This window comes from Bolinopsis microptera, chromosome 7 (genome assembly GCF_026151205.1).
Source record: "Bolinopsis microptera isolate Bmic1 chromosome 7, MBARI_Bmic_1.0, whole genome shotgun sequence".
Taxonomy (NCBI): domain Eukaryota; kingdom Metazoa; phylum Ctenophora; class Tentaculata; order Lobata; family Bolinopsidae; genus Bolinopsis; species Bolinopsis microptera.
The window spans coordinates 16,706,597-16,723,600 of NC_087078.1; the positions used below are offsets into that span (position 1 = coordinate 16,706,597).

General features: G+C 40.4%; 2 protein-coding genes across 3 annotated transcripts in view; both read left to right on the forward strand.

Annotated features, from left to right (window-relative positions):
* LOC134818434 (uncharacterized) overlaps positions 1-17,004 on the forward strand; it is a 49,191-nt gene that overhangs the window by 21,166 nt on the left and 11,021 nt on the right. The window lies entirely within an intron of this gene.
* On the forward strand, positions 10,736-13,852 carry LOC134818113 (uncharacterized). Its single transcript, XM_063827535.1, has 2 exons — positions 10,736-11,234; positions 11,381-13,852. The coding sequence occupies exons 1-2, from the start codon at positions 10,831-10,833 to the stop codon at positions 13,071-13,073; spliced, it is 2,097 nt and encodes a 698-aa protein (XP_063683605.1). The 5' UTR covers positions 10,736-10,830; the 3' UTR covers positions 13,074-13,852.

Here is a 17,004-nt window from a genome sequence, read left to right on the forward strand (position 1 = left end):
TGGATGTTATTCAAAGAGCTTTCTTAAGACTATACCTTTGTCAAGCTCTATTTGTAAATTTTTCTAGGGCTTCCTTGGTATTTTTATTCTGCCATCTACTTGTTCTTTGTTTTCCTCGGAACTCATCCCTCCCCCCTCCCTTTCTCCATGTAGCCTTAACCTTTTAAATTATTGAACCGACGATACATAGTATCGTCGTATAATATTCTCCATAATTAAATTTAAAGTCGTAGCCACTTTTTAATAAAAATGATTAAATGATAGTCTCGGAACAAGGATTGTTAATTTCTTTCAGATTCGCAGGTAGCGTTAATAACACGGATTCTTAACCGCAAAATAACAAAACAAACGCCGCGTAGCATAGCAGAAAACTTAAACTTCTATGTGTTAAATACTGAATATGATCGGAGAAATCATATCTAGATTTTAACTTCTTAATTTATAAATCTACAAAAGCTCTCATATGTTGTTGAACATTTTATATGCCTGGCACAACTTCAGTTTTCAGTTTTGTCGCATCACAGATGCTCCAACTTCTCTTAAAATAAGCGAATTTTAAACACTCTCAAACTATCCCGTGATCAGTCTCTGAATTTAAATCACCATTAAAAGTATTAAGTACCGGTCATCAACTCCCAGAATTACCATGTCATGTTAATTTTCAGTTTGCTCGCCCTGCTTGATTTATAATGCAGAACGTTTTAAATCACCGTACGTACTACATGTGACAAGAACACAAACGCTGTTTCAAAAAAGCTATTTTTGAAAATTTAGATAAAGCTCTCAGGACGATACAAACAGTATGTCCATGTTGCTAAATGTGATCATTTTTAGTTTGATGTATTGGCCTTAGAGCACCGCAGTTTCAGCTTCTAACGTTTGGATTTGCAGAAACAATTGTAAATAATAAACTCGATTTTAAGTAGCTTCCTCAGCGCTGTGAATTTCTGCAGTTCTAAGGATTAAAATCTTTAAACACAACTTATTTTGTCGGATTAATGTTTGGTCGGACAGGCAAATTGGCACTTTATGAATAATTCGGTTAAACTTGTCTGCAGATCTCTATTCACTAGTCTAAGTGTTATCACGGTCAGGTTCCTGGCGTTTTATCGTTTTCATACACCGTACATGTGGTATCCATACTTCAATAGCATGTTTTTATGACATTTGTAATTCGTGAGTATGCAATTTCCCAATATAATCACCCCCAGCTCTAGTAGGGTGTGTGTGATCTATTTAATGTTCCCCTCCTCATCTAATGTCATTAAATCGTTACTTTTCATGGTTAATATACTATCTAATACGCTACTCTTCCAACCTTAAAGATCTATTAGTATTATCAAATTTGATCCGAAAGCCCCTCCTGAAACAATTTACATCAAACAACTTCTGCGCCTGGAAGTCTCCAAAATAACTAAAGATTTCCAACTTTACCAAACTTTGCTGATGAAGTTCATTCTGACTTAAGTTCGTTGATGATCTAAAAGGGTCGATGATGAAAGGTACGTGGGAGTGGGGAGGGGTCCGTGTCTAGGGTTATTTAGGTCATGCTTCTTTCTCCCTGTCTATCTGTGATATAGTGTCACATTAATTTAAATTGATATCGCAAGTGCAGGTTTTTTGTTTTTTTTGTACATCCTTTTTTTAACTGGGTATTTATTATATGTTATAGGTCTTGATACGTGACTGTGGCCTGTGATATGACCAATAATATGTTCAGCTTCCCCCGACGTTCGGGAGATTATCTGTTTCGTTTCAATCTCACATTTCTTCTCAAATTAAGTTGATTTGATAAGTATTTCAACATTTCTGAAGATCAGTAACGATGATCTGTAAGTACTACCAGTATGCCATTGATAAGTGAAGTACGTTGGTTTTTTAAATAAATCGATTTAGTGTAGTTAAAGACACAATTTTCCAAAGAATTGGCACTCCCAAATGGGCGCTACAAATCAAGATGTAAGCAGTCGACACTTGCTTCCCGGTTCGAAGTTTATTTGCATTTAATTAAGGGTTTGGACAATGGAAACGAGCGTGATAATAAAGGGTAAACAAAGTTAAACTATGAAACAATACAATGAATAATTCGACAACCTCTACTTCAAATCCTAATTAACCAGACTCGTATCGCCCATAAACGCTCAGCGATCTAGTGCTGCAACATAAAACACGGATAGCACGGTCAACTCGCCTTGACCGTGCCTAATCTATGTGCCCTGAAATAACCACTGTCGATTCTAAACCTCTAACGACACGTTCCATCCGTGCTCACCAGGCCCCAACCATAACTGGTCCTGGTCCCTTACACTAGTCTGGTATCAACCATGACCCTCTATCGAATAGGGTGAGAATGCAAACAAGGGGTATAATAAAGGTGCCCAAGGTACTTAACTGAACAATGAATAATCGAATATTTGCTCAACCAACGCTTAGTCACTTAGACTCATATTGCCTCAAATGCTATTCTACGGCCGCCAATCTTATACTTACCACTATAACCATCTACCTAACTAAACGACCTAACCTTAACCAGTTCTAGCTCCTACTCTTAGTCTAGCTTTACCTATCTAAGTCAACCAGCGCTGACTCCCGCTCTGCCGGAGCCCAGTGTTGTCAAGACATCCCCTGGTGTCGGCCACAACCAAGCCTGATAACAGTAATTACGTAATGCTCCACTATTCTACGGCCGCCAATCTTATACTTACCACTATAACCACCTACCTAACTAAACGACCTAACCTTAACAGGTTCTAGCTACAGAACCTGCCCGGTATCAAAATGACCCCCCTCTCGATCGGGTAAACTGGCACTCCTCTATCTCAAAAGGCTAATCGTATTTTCCTCTCGCCCCTGATTGTCTAAACAATCTACCATTTCCCGGGAATCTCAAACTATCCTGTCAATAGCCGCAACATTGTAACACTAGTATTTTGTAAACACTCCATAACTCAACCTCGTACTGACCCAAACATATGTTAAACTGACCTCTCTGCACTTAAACTGCAATAACTGTCGTATACTAATATATGCCCAAAATACTACCGTCACATACTGGACACCACGACCGCCTTATTATAATCATTACACTATCTACATATTACACAATATTACCCTAAATTCATCTCCATTAATCACTGCTTACACAACTTTACAAAATATGTTCTTTCTTAGAACCTTACTATACTGGTACAATAATTTGATGGAAAATCTCTTACTATAGACCATATCTCTTGCCCGGTCACGGCTTACACAACTTTACAAAATATGTTCTTTCTTAGAACCTTACTATCCTGGTACAATAATTTAATGGAAAATCTCTTACTATAGACCATATCTCTTGCCCGGTCACGGCTTACACAACTTTACAAAATATGTTCTTTCTTAGAACCTTACTATACTGGTACAATAATTTTATGGAAAATCTCTTACTATAGACCATATCTCTTGCCCGGTCACGGCTTACACAACTTTACAAAATATGTTCTCTCTTAGAACCTTACTATACTGGTACAATAATTTAATAAAGTTTCACAATATCCAAACTTAACGGCTTACTTTATCTGTCCATTTTCTCTTTCGCCTCTTCTTATCCCCGTCTCATTCTTCGTTGCGAACATCCTCATCTGGATCCGGTCCCGAGTCTCCGTTTGTTGTTCAACATATCTTCTTCTGGCTCTCGCTCCAGGTCTCCGCTCCTCGTTCTGAATATTTTCCTCTGGATCCCGTTCCACGTCTCTTGTCTCCTTCCAGATATCTTCTTCTGGATCTCGTTCCATGTCTCTTTTCTCCTTCCAGATATCTTCTTCTGGATCTCGTTTCATGTCTCTTTTCTCCTTCCAGATATCTTCTTCTGGATCTTGTTCGATGTCTCTGTTCAGAATACAAGTTGATGTACTACGCATCTCAATCCTCGGGTTTAGTGTCACTGTCTCTCTTGTACTCCAGGTATGTTAACCATCTTCTCCTCACCGCCCCTGTTGGGTGATACTCTCCGATAGTTATTTATTAAGACTTTGTTTTAATTTTCATTTCAATATCGACAGCTCTTTCAGTTCCAAGTAATTTCTGATTTATCTGATTTTTTGTGATCAATGATATTGCACTGTTATTTCGATATAACTACTGTTATGTAAATCTTATGACTCATTCTGACTCTGTATCTCCTTCCAGCCTATCCGCATTCTCCCGTAACTCGTCCCCGACCACTCTGTGTCTCCATTTTATCAGCTATCTGTGTCTCCATTCATCAGCTCTCGTCTCCGACCACTCTGTGTCTCCATTTATCAGCTATCTGTGTCTCCGTTTATCAGCTCTCGTCTCCGACTACACTGTGTCTCCTTTTATCAGCTCACGTCTCCGACCCGTCTATGTCTCCATTTATCAGCTCACGTCTCCGACTCGTCTGTGTTTCCAGTTATCAGCTCTCTGTGTCTCCATTTATCAGCTCTCGTCTCCGACCACTCTGTGTCTCTATTTATCCGCCTTCGTCTCCGACTACTACTCTGTGTCTCCATTTATCAGCCTTCGTCTCCGACCCGTCTATGTCTCCATTTATCAGCTCTCTGTGTCTCCATTTATCAGCTCTCTGTCTCCGATCGTACTGTGTCTCCACAAAATGATAAACTGATTACACACCTCACCATATCTCTCCTTTGGTATCATCACAGTATCCATACTAGACTCTGTGTTAAGAGAATCATGTGATTTTTTCTGCACTTGACGCTCACTGAGACGCAATTGAATTGTTTTACCTTCTGGTTTTTTCACCAAGTTCCAGACGTTGATGTCTTCCTTCCTTACAGAATTTTCTTTCCATCCAGGTCCAATTACACTTGCTCTCTGCCACACATCGTTGGTATGATCTGCTGAGTTATACCTAATGACATCCTCACTCTTAAAGTCTAATACCTTATTCCTCTTGACTACAACATCTACCCAGTCTTGATTCTCATCAGACGAGAAGCACTCTGAAATTCATCAGGCTCACTTGTGTCTCTATTTTCATCACCGACACTTTCTGACTTCACTTAATCACCACTGGTCTCTACATTACCAGATTCTTCTATTGAAGTTTCAGTTTCACTCGAAACTTCCACTCCTTCTGCTGATGGTTCATTGCTTACTTCCTCTGATTCATTCGGACAGAATTCATCTTCACTGTCACTATCACTATCAACAATCTCCTCTTTCCTTACACTCTCTTCCCTACCAGTTTGTTCAATGGTATATTTCTCTGATTTCATATTTTACCATAACATGATATCTGCCACATAATGACCTGATTTGGTCACTTTCAGTTGTTGCCGTACTCCGCCAATCATAATCTGATCATTCTCTATGTCTAATGATACCCCCAGTTGCTTCATGCTACATCTAGAAAACAAAAATGGTAATTCTCCTGGAACCACAAATGTTTCTAACATGAAATCTCTGTTACACAACTTGACGGGTAACATGACACATTTGATAGATTTAACCGCGTGTCCGTCTCCAAAACAAAAACTCAAGTTTCTCTCGACTTCGCTGACCTTTTTCTTCAACTCTTCAGGCATTGACTCTAAGAATGTGTTCAACCAAACATCACCACACACATTACTGGTTGTACCAGTGTCAATCAACACCTTGTTCAATGTCTCATTGACTAACAGCACTGTCTCACAGTAGTCATTGTCAATTTTGTTTGATTCTTTACCATTCCTGCACGACTGATACATACACACTGAGCCCGAATCCTTCTTTCGAACATCATTAACATTGGGATTATGTTGACAATCTGCCCGGAAATGCTTATTCGAATCACAAATTGAACATCTTGCTACATCGCCTGTTTTGTGACTGATAGCATTTAACTCATCTTTGTAGTCTGAGTTATTCCTTTCTTTTGAATTGAGCTGTTTGTCTCTTTCCCATGGTCTGCTGTCATTTCCAGATCTCCCTCTGCCATTGGAGTAATTGTTATAACCGCCAGAAGAGAACGATTTCCTTCCTCCTTGTCCTCAATTATTGTATCCTTGATAGAATGTATATTCTCCGTTATCACCACTGATGTCAGTATCCTTTTTCATCAAACTGACCCCTATGGTAATGCACATCCGATCCAGGTTCTACCTTAATCTTCACTGTGTCTAACTCCAGTCTGGATCTACGACAGAAAACAGCGTCACCGAAACACCTCTTCAAACATTCCTCAATTGCTTTACTTGTCAACTCTTGCTTTACTTGTCAACTCTTGAGTCCCCATTGCAGCTTTGATCAATATCTGTTGATCTTTGGTAAGGTTAGCCTGAGTTAACAACCTGTATGCCAACATACCATCATGATAAATTTCTTTCTTGTCATTAAACAACTCTCCGATCCGGTTCAATCGTCTCTTGAACTCAGCGATATATTCTGTCATTTGCATTTGTTCCGGTCTAACAAACTTTGCTAGATCATCAATACCTAGAAATATACTCTGAGTACATATAAATATACTCTAAGCGTGTTGCAAAATCTCTTGCCTTGAAATCCTGGATCCTCAAGACACACACTGCAGCCTGCTTAGTAGCTGCTATCGAAGTTCCCAACTCCCAGATGCCGACTTCACGTTTCCACTTCAAGTAATCCATCCCCTCTGTCGACCAAGGTGGTTGGTCTCCTCCCATGTCTTATCAGTTCTTCTACCTGCTACCAATGATAAATTTCTTTCGTCCATAGCTTTCTGTACAAGAGGATCTTGCCCTCTTTGAAGACCTCCTCGGCCACCGTGTCCTTGCGTACACTCCATTGCAATATGACCCTGTCTCCCGCATCCATAACAAGTGGGGGCTTTCTACATTCCTTTGCGAAATGTCCATGCTGTCCACAGGTGTAACCAGCACCGATGTCTCTTCTCGGCCGGTTCTCTTCCATCACTCGGTTTATCACTCCCTCATCCATCTCTATATCCTCCTCGATTTGAAACAAAAGTTCCTCCTCATTCTTCCCTGGTTTTAGGGCTACGACTCGCCAGGATCCCATCCAACTTAACTGCCCTCTTTAGCGCGGCCTCAAAATCTTGCACTCGTGACTTGATTAACTCGATCCCGATTTCATCCTTTAATACCCCAGCTGTAAATACATCTAGCCTGATGGTCTTCTTGATCTCCTCCTCCTCCGGTGCATATGCCTCATCTGCCATGTCAGTGACTCTAGCTGCAAAATCCGAAATTGTCTCTTCCTCTTTCTGATGCATCTCAAGAAGTCTCTTCCTGCACCCGCCTTTGAATGCACATCACATAGCACCTCTGTCCTCCTCTCCAAACTCGCCTCTACATTTCTCTTCTCGTCCCGGGTTAATCGTAGGGTCTCCACTCTCCTCTGTGCCTTGGGGTCCAAGTACGTCATTATCATGTCCACCAAGTCTTCATCCAAGATGTCCGCAGCATTGGCAAATATTTTAAACCCGCTCAGGAAGGTTCTAAAGCTGTGTTTCCCCAGCACAAACATCCGAGGTTTCATTAATGGGTATTTCTTACCCGCTGCTCTGTTTGCTTCTCTGATTCTCCTCTTTTCGGTCTCCTTCTCCTGCCTAGCTTCTAGCTTACCCTCTCTGAATCCATCTCTTCTTAGCTGTGCTCCCTGCTGCCTCAATTCATCATATTGAGTCCTTAACTCTTCGTTTGCTAGCTCAGCCTCCTGCCGCGCTCTCATCATTACCTCATTAGCTATCTTTATCTCTGCCAATTCCTCTCTCGTTTGCTAGCTCAGCCTCCTGCCGCGCTCTCCTCATTACCTCATTAGCTATCTTTATCTCTGTCAATTCCTCTCTCAGTGCCGCTTCCCTGACTCAAATTATTTGTTATATAGTAGTGTTGAAAGTATTAAAATACAATACAAACACTGTCTCTCTCTCTTCAACAGTTCCTCTCTCAGTGCCGCTTCCCTGACTCAAATTATTTGTTATATAGTAGTGTTGAAAGTATTAAAATAAAATACAAACACTGTCTCTCTCTCTCTCTCTCTCTCTTCAACAGTTCCTCTCTCAGTGCCGCTTCCCTGACTCAAATTATCTGTTATATAGTAGTGTTGAAAGTATTAAACTAAAATACAAACACTGTCTCTCTCTCTTCAACAGTTCCTCTCTCAGTGCCGCTTCCCTGACTCAAATTATTTGTTATATAGTAGTGTTGAAAGTATTAAAATAAAATACAAACACTGTCTCTCTCTTCAACAGTGTACTAATTAAAATACAAACACTGTCTCTCTCTTCAATAATGTACTAATTAAAATACAAACACTGTCTCTCTTCAACAGTTCCTCTCTCAGTGCCGCTTCCCTGACTCAAATTATTTGTTATATAGTAGTGTTGAAAGTATTAAAATAAAATACAAACACTGTCTCTCTCTTCAACAGTGTACTAATTAAAATACAAACACTGTCTCTCTCTTCAACACTGTACTACTTACAATACAAACACTGTCTCTCTCTTCAACAATGTACTAATTACGATGCAAATATTATCCCGCTCTTTAACAGTGTACGAATTAAAATGTAATAATTAAAATAACCAGTGTACAGGTCAAATGTAATAATTAAAGCTCTCGCTTATCAGCTCTCTATTGCTCGGTTTTTACTCTAATTGATAAATCAGTGTCTCACACCGTCACTCCATGACTTAATCTCAGTCAGTTCCTCCTATTCAAATATTCGGACAGTCAATTCAACACTCTCTTCACAGAAAAGTAGTCCTAGTTTCTTTCATCATAGAAAATACCATACCCTGGCACCCCTCAAATTTCAAAACCCCTTCAAAACGTTCCAAGTTTTCAAATTAATACACCGCTCTAATTCCCTACAAGTGACGTCACCACTCTCCGAATAACCTCTCCTCAACCTCTAATGCTAGCATCACCCGGGTCTTATTTATATAATATCTCTTCCTTTATCTCTTCCTCTTTCTCTTCCTCTATCTCTTCCTCTATCTCTTCCTCTATCTCTTTCATGATATCACAATACGTAGCGCTACTAAAAGAAAACAAGTCTGACACACTACAGAACGGTTCAGCAGGCAGCCACTCCCACTGAGGCTCTGGTGGCTGAAAGTATGTCAAGTCTGCCGTCTTAAAACTTAAAATAAGACCCGGTTATCTCTGAATCAACTCATCAAAACACTCTCTCGAACCAATCCCTCAACGGACGGACATATACTCCTCAAAATAACTCCTCATAACCTGTGCCTCTCCGGTATCTAACCCCCTTTCCCTTCCATGTGAAAGAAACCCCAAAAATACCATTTAAACTCTACACTTCACCGAGCATTCATTTACTGCTCTTGCACCGCACTAGTCTAACAATGGTAACTGACAACACTGTATAATATTACGTTTACGTACATATTTACAAATACTCCTGACCTCTGTCGACTCACTCTCACACACTAAATAGTCTCCATTACCTTAATTAAAATACAAAACAAACTATCCTATAATAAAATAGGATCCTACCGTTCGCGCCACTTGTAAGCAGTCGACACTTGCTTCCCGGTTCGAAGTTTATTTGCATTTAATTAAGGGTTTGGACAATGGAAACGAGCGTGATAATAAAGGGTAAACAAAGTTAAACTATGAAACAATACAATGAATAATTCGACAACCTCTACTTCAAATCCTAATTAACCAGACTCGTATCGCCCATAAACGCTCAGCGATCTAGTGCTGCAACATAAAACACGGATAGCACGGTCAACTCGCCTTGACCGTGCCTAATCTATGTGCCCTGAAATAACCACTGTCGATTCTAAACCTCTAACGACACGTTCCATCCGTGCTCACCAGGCCCCAACCATAACTGGTCCTGGTCCCTTACACTAGTCTGGTATCAACCATGATCCTCTATCGAATAGGGTGAGAATGCAAACAAGGGGTATAATAAAGGTGCCCAAGGTACTTAACTGAACAATGAATAATCGAATATTTGCTCAACCAACGCTTAGTCACTTAGACTCATATTGCCTCAAATGCTATTCTACGGCCGCCAATCTTATACTTACCACTATAACCATCTACCTAACTAAACGACCTAACCTTAACCAGTTCTAGCTCCTACTCTTAGTCTAGCTTTACCTATCTAAGTCAACCAGCGCTGACTCCCGCTCTGCCGGAGCCCAGTGTTGTCAAGACATCCCCTGGTGTCGGCCACAACCAAGCCTGATAACAGTAATTACGTAATGCTCCACTATTCTACGGCCGCCAATCTTATACTTACCACTATAACCACCTACCTAACTAAACGACCTAACCTTAACAGGTTCTAGCTACAGAACCTGCCCGGTATCAAAATGACCCCCCTCTCGATCGGGTAAACTGGCACTCCTCTATCTCAAAAGGCTAATCGTATTTTCCTCTCGCCCCTGATTGTCTAAACAATCTACCATTTCCCGGGAATCTCAAACTATCCTGTCAATAGCCGCAACATTGTAACACTAGTATTTTGTAAACACTCCATAACTCAACCTCGTACTGACCCAAACATATGTTAAACTGACCTCTCTGCACTTAAACTGCAATAACTGTCGTATACTAATATATGCCCAAAATACTACCGTCACATACTGGACACCACGACCGCCTTATTATAATCATTACACTATCTACATATTACACAATATTACCCTAAATTCATCTCCATTAATCACTGCTTACCAACTTGTCAAATCCTGCTCTGAGTAGAATTCAGTAATTCTATATCAAACAATATTCCAATGCTCGTACACTGTACAGTCAAACTGTACGTGTCTCCTTTTTGACATCTTTTCCTTGTGTTTTATCACGTTCCGAATCAAGAGGCAAATGAAAAGTTCTGATATGCATTATGGGTCTCCTTATCCTTCTATGGATCCTCTCAATATGCTATAGAATAACGTCTGGTATATCCTGTTGGCCAATTCTTGCCCCCAGCCAACTCACAAGAACAGGTGTGATAGTACTCAATAATGCTACATCACTATACGGGATGATAACTCTTGAAAGTGAGGAGATACCTGATGGAGGAGTCTTGGAATTCCTCATTGATCGTGAAGATAGTCAAGGTAACGGTGGAAGATATGAGAACCTGGATGAAGAACAATATGACGTACTCTTGAGGATTGAGTTCACTCCAGATAAAATAGTGATGTCGAACAGTATAATAGGGGAGGACTTGGTCGGGGAGCAGGAGTTTCTGCTGAATCCTAATCGGACAGAAGGTTCTCCAATATTCCTTCAATTACTGGGAAGGTTGGTTAATCCCTCTAGTTTATACTAATCAATATAGTACGGTGGATATTTTTCGAAAGCACCTCTTTCAATGGTCCTGCTTAGAACTTAACTAGTCCATTTTTACTTTTAAAGCCTCGACATTTTTTGATATTCTTATTTTTTAGTGAGGGCAAAACAAGTATCAAGATCTTCGGAAATGCGCTGGAGGAAAAACTTGATAGTTATCAATTCTCAGAGAACTTTCTTCGTGACATGAAATTTCGAATGATATCCAAAACTTTTGAACTGAGTGTTTTAGATTTCTGCTCGACTTCCTACCCAGAGATTGTGTGCGAGCCAGATCTTTACCAAGGGTTAAATTCGGATGAATCTTTGACGTTTCATCACAGCGAATGTGTAGAGACATTGGTCATTCACCCGGACGAAGAACGGTTATTGAAGTGTGTTGGCTATGGAGCTCCCGTCATGGGAGCAAGTTGGGACTTAGTAGGTAAGTTTGATTTGGTAGGTACTGATGCTGATATTGAAGTATCCCATAAGGGGTGTTATGCTTTTCAAACAACAAAGAAGCTGGTTAACAGTGGTGCTGAATCTCTTCAAGGCCAGGTAACGTGTGAAATTTGGAACAAGCACTTTCTATTTCCTCATCGGTACAAGGCAAAGAAATTTATCATCACGTTTGTAAAGAGAATTACGGAGAAGAACACTACTCCTTCAAAACTAACCACGTCTGATAAACCAACTAGTTCGAACGCAGAAGAGTTGGTTACAACTGAGGAGGGCAAAGCAACTGAAAAAGTAGAACCAGTCATCAAGCCAACTGAGGAGAGAAAAGCGACTGAAAAAGTAGAATCAACCACCAAGCCAGCTCTGACTTCAAAGATTCAATCGATCACAACAATGGACTCTGAGAACAGTGCAACTACTCGGTCAAGTGATAATAATCCTCTTACATCTCACAAGAGGAACTCTACCACCAGAAGAAGCAATATTACCCTTGCGCCGGCGGATTTATCCGTCAACACAATAGATAGGAACCCCGGTCTTTACCAACCCTCACCTGTAACAGTCTACATACTATCCTTGTTCCTGGTGTCCTGTGTAGTCGGAGTACTATGCTTTATGTCCGCTGCTATCTGCAGAAAGCGTCAAGGAATCTCACTGATTCAACTTGATAATCTTATATCTGAACAGTGCCGCAAAGATTCTGTGCCTAAGATAGCTGTCCCCCCAGTTCCTAAGTGCTATGAAAGACAGAAGACAACATCCACTGTCATGTCCTGTTCTGTTGACGAGGATCCCGCAGTGGAACACATCTACCAAACCATTGATGAAGCCCACGATCCCGACTATTGTTATGCTTGGACTGTTCCTCCAGTGGTTCTGCAGAAATCTAAAGTGGACGTCCAACTGGTTCTGACGCCTACTTCTATTTCAAAGAGTAGGTCTGAAGGATACGGCCTTCAGTCTTCCGGAGAAGGTAAGCACTCGATCTTCAGCCAATCCACCTCAGGTGCATCAGCCTATCAGCGGACTTATTCCAACACTGGTATTTGCTCCTCGGAGGATCTGTCTCTGTCCGTACCTGCAATTTGTGTTGATGACGTTGAGTTTTACGCCGAATCTGCAACCGGTCCATATCGTCCTGGTTCATGTGCTAGAAGCCGTGCTCAACGACAGTTCATCAAGTCGGAATACATATCACTTGCAGCAGCAAAAGCTCAACCAGGAATCTTACATTTGACCGAAACCGAGGAAAGCATACAGATTTCGGTACCAGAAACTCGTTTAGATGTTGAAACTGTGGTCGAAACGGAGGATAATGTTGCAATTGATTTTGCAACGATTGATGAGTAATAAGTGTCTTCCGTAGAACTGACCTTGGTCCTTGTTGATTGATTTAAATTAGGACATAATGATTGATAATACTCTCAAGATTTAATTATCTAAGGGAGGTTCCATATGACTGTCAGAATTAACTTTAGATAAATCTTTGTGTTACAAGAACTGACTCTATCAGCGATGTATCCCCTTTTCGTGTTTGTTTTTGCGTTGTCTTTGTTATAAAATATTTAACTGTTGTATAAGAGTTGTTCACTAATATTCTTGATTTTTTTCCTTTTTGAAATTATTTGTATTTTCCATGCCATGACGTATTTTATTTATTGTTAAGTTTAAGTTATTAAGACAACTTAATCTTCTCTCCAACAACACTGTCCTTCTACAGAACTGTAACTCCTGATCTGAGAGTGTCAACTGAAGCAATTCCCATTCCCAAATCCCACTTTGAGAAGAAATATAATTCTGGTTTTGCCAAGTTTCATTGACGGAACACTCTCTTGTATCCCTTGCATGGGACACATTTGATTAGCTTTTCTAATTAACGTTAGAGGCAGGATTCCTATTGTTCTTTTGTTAAAAAATTAACATATCAACCGGACCCGATAATATATCATTATACGTACCAGATAGTGTCGTCGATCCTTGTCCTGATGAACCATGTTTTCCCTCCAAAGACCAAACCATGCCTTTTGCGGGGTACATATTATGCTTCATCCTACTAACTGGTGTGATTTCAGCAATCTTTTCAATATTCACTGCTGCCTGTAGGAAACGTCATCAAGATCTCGCCCTGATTCAACTTGACAACCTAAAAGCTGAAAAATACCGCAAGGACTTACCTCCTAATATCCCTCTTCCTCCAGTTCCCAATTCTTACGGAAAACAGAAGGTAGCATCTACCATAGTTTATCCTGCTGCTGATGAGGATCCACCAGTCGAGCACATCTACCAACCCGTTGACAATGACCAAGATCTCGACTACTGCTACGCTTGGAGTGTGGATGAGGAAGTCATCAAGAAATCTAAAGTGAAGGTCCGAATGGTTCTGACCCCTACTCCTGTTCCAAACAGTGGGTCTGAAGGATACGGTCGTCAGTCTTCCGCAGGTGCATCAGCCTATCAGCGGAATTATTCCAACACTGGTATTTGCTCCTCGGAGGATCTGTCGCTGCCCGTACCTGAAATTTGTGTTGATGATGTTGAGTTTGACGCCGAATCTGCAACCGGTCCATATCGTCCTCTTCGTCCTGGTTCATGTGCTAGAAGCCGTGCTCAACGACAGTTCCTCAAGTCGGAATACATATCACTTGCAGCTGCGACATCTAATTTAGATACCTCAAGATTAGCTGAACCCACCGAGGAGTATATATCACTTTCTGCGATAAAATATCACTTAGAAATCTCCCATATCTCAACACCGGTCGAAACTGACGAGAATGATATTGACTATTGTTGAGGTCCAAGAAAAATGAAGATAAGTTATCAAGCTGCTTCACGGATCTCACCGAGCTTATTGGACATGATGATCATGGTCGTTACCTTGCTTTTTATTGATTTTAGAACTTCTACGCTTTAACCTTGTGCCTTTTCAATTCTAAGGAAAGGAAAACATGTCATCATAACGTAAATACTTGCGAATTCTAGCATAGCTACTTATCATACCGTTCATTTGTAGTAAAATTAAAATTCCGGAATTTCACGAGTCATGGTTAATATTTTATGTTTATAATTTTGTTGGTAAATATTCACCCACATACTATCATAATCGAGCTGGTTATTACGTGTTTCAGAATGAGAGAACGTGTCTTTTATAGAAGTTTTTCAATCTATATCATACGCGTACCTGGTGCCTCGTATTGGGATCCTGGTCAGCCCCATATCATAAGTTGGAACTGGTCCTCTCAAGACTAGAATATTCTGTGTTGATTGCTTTTCAGAGCAGTCTCTATTCTCAATGTGTGGGCGAGGCCGACCAGGCTTTCTCCGAATTATCGTTTTAATTATTGTCTGTATTAATTTTAAGATGTCTGTATTACGTTATTTATTATTCTATTACGTTTTCTGTTAAATAGTTAAGCACGTCTCGTTTTAATGTCTTACTCTTTTACGAGAACGGAAGCAGTTTAAGTACCAATTACCATCGGGTCTTGGTTTAGACATCATGTAATATCTGTCGACATTTCAGGAGTCATAATAAGCTCGTAGTCGTTATACAATGGATCTGGATTCTGGAAACCTAGCTACCGGTTTATCACATGCATATTGCACAATGCACACCCTAGCCTCGCGTCGGTGTATCATCAATATAAATATAGATGTTTTATGGTCATTATCCATCTGCCACATCATTTATTCTCTCTCCCATTCCTTCATCTCTCGCAAAGCTTGATTATTAAGTACCTTGTCCCATTTGCGTGGTTTAAATATTGCACGAGCGGTTGAAATTATGCATGCGGTTTGAATTATTTTATGCCGATCACTACATGCTTAGTCGGTATAAATCTCTGATGTTATCTGGAATGTTTTAAACACATAAATTTAGAACCCCGGATCTTTTGCGTGGACATTACAGCCGTGAACACTGAAACCGATAAGGCCGGTAATTTTCTGTGGTCCTTTAATTTCTGCCCTGTTTTTGTTCAGTATAACCTCCATTTAACATTCCAGTTTTGTGACTACATGCGAATTTTAACATCCTGTGCCCATTTCTCGTAAAAGAATTCTTTTCAAACCTAATCATTTTTAGGAATGTCGGCAATAATAAATGTAACCGTAACCTCAAACCTCTGCGACAATATGTGAGCTAATTATTAAAACATGTCTCATAATGTGAGAAAGTTGCTGTGATATACGCTTTTTGAATTTTTTGATCTAATCTAAATACTTCAAGTCGTGGGGCTATTGTCTTTAAGAGCTTTATACCTGAAAAATTTCTCGGATGTTTAGAAATCTTGTGGTTTTTCTGCAGAAGTTTTCCTGTATCCGAGGTGTATAAAATTTCGAAAGTTTAAATATGTTCGTGTACTCAAGCTTAAGTACGTGTTCATAACGCATCATATCCTCTGGAGAATTACTAAACTTGAGGATGTCTCCCAGGAAATCTTTTCACATGCATGCAATGTTTGCTGGGGAATTTAAATCACTGGGAATTTAAATTCTCAAAACATTTCCGTAACCATCGTTTTGGCATTGTTCATGCGCGTGGTCGATCCTAATAAGCATGTAATAGCTTGTTAACACATATCATAGAACTATCACTTGGGGTAGTTAGACTGTTTTAAACATGTTTTTAACATGTTTGTGTGTTAAATAGACCCCAAACAACCCACTCTCCCCTGTACTATAACCGCTCAACAACACTACTACTTTACAGTGCAGTATTCTCACTCACTCACTCTCAACGTGCCTCTAGCAACAGTCTGAAAGCAGTCATCTTTCATCACATCTACTATTAGCTACAGCTGATAACGACCTCATCCAACTATTATTACTGACAACTCCTCCCTTCAATCATACATCATCATATTTTACCCGATCAGCCCGCTCAGGATTATCGTCTCTCTCTCTTTCTCTCTCTCTCTCTCTCTCTCTCTCTCTCTCTCTCTCTCTCTCTCTCTCTCTCTCTCTCTCTCTCTCTCTCTCTCTCTCTCTCTCTCTCTCTCTCTCTCTCTCTCTCTCTCTCTCTCTCTCTCTCTCTCTCTCTCTCTCTCTCTCTCTCTCTCTCTCTCTCTCTCTCTCTCTCTCTCTCTCTCTCTCTCTCTCTCTCTCTCTCTCTCTCTCTCTCTCTCTCTCTCTCTCTCTCTCTCTCTCTCTCTCTCTCTCTCTCTCTCTCTCTCTCTCTCTCTCTCTCTCTCTCTCTCTCTCTCTCTCTCTCTCTCTCTCTCTCTCTCTCTCTCTCTGCTCTGTTGCACAGTTTGTCACTTCACACCGAAACGTATAACCACTT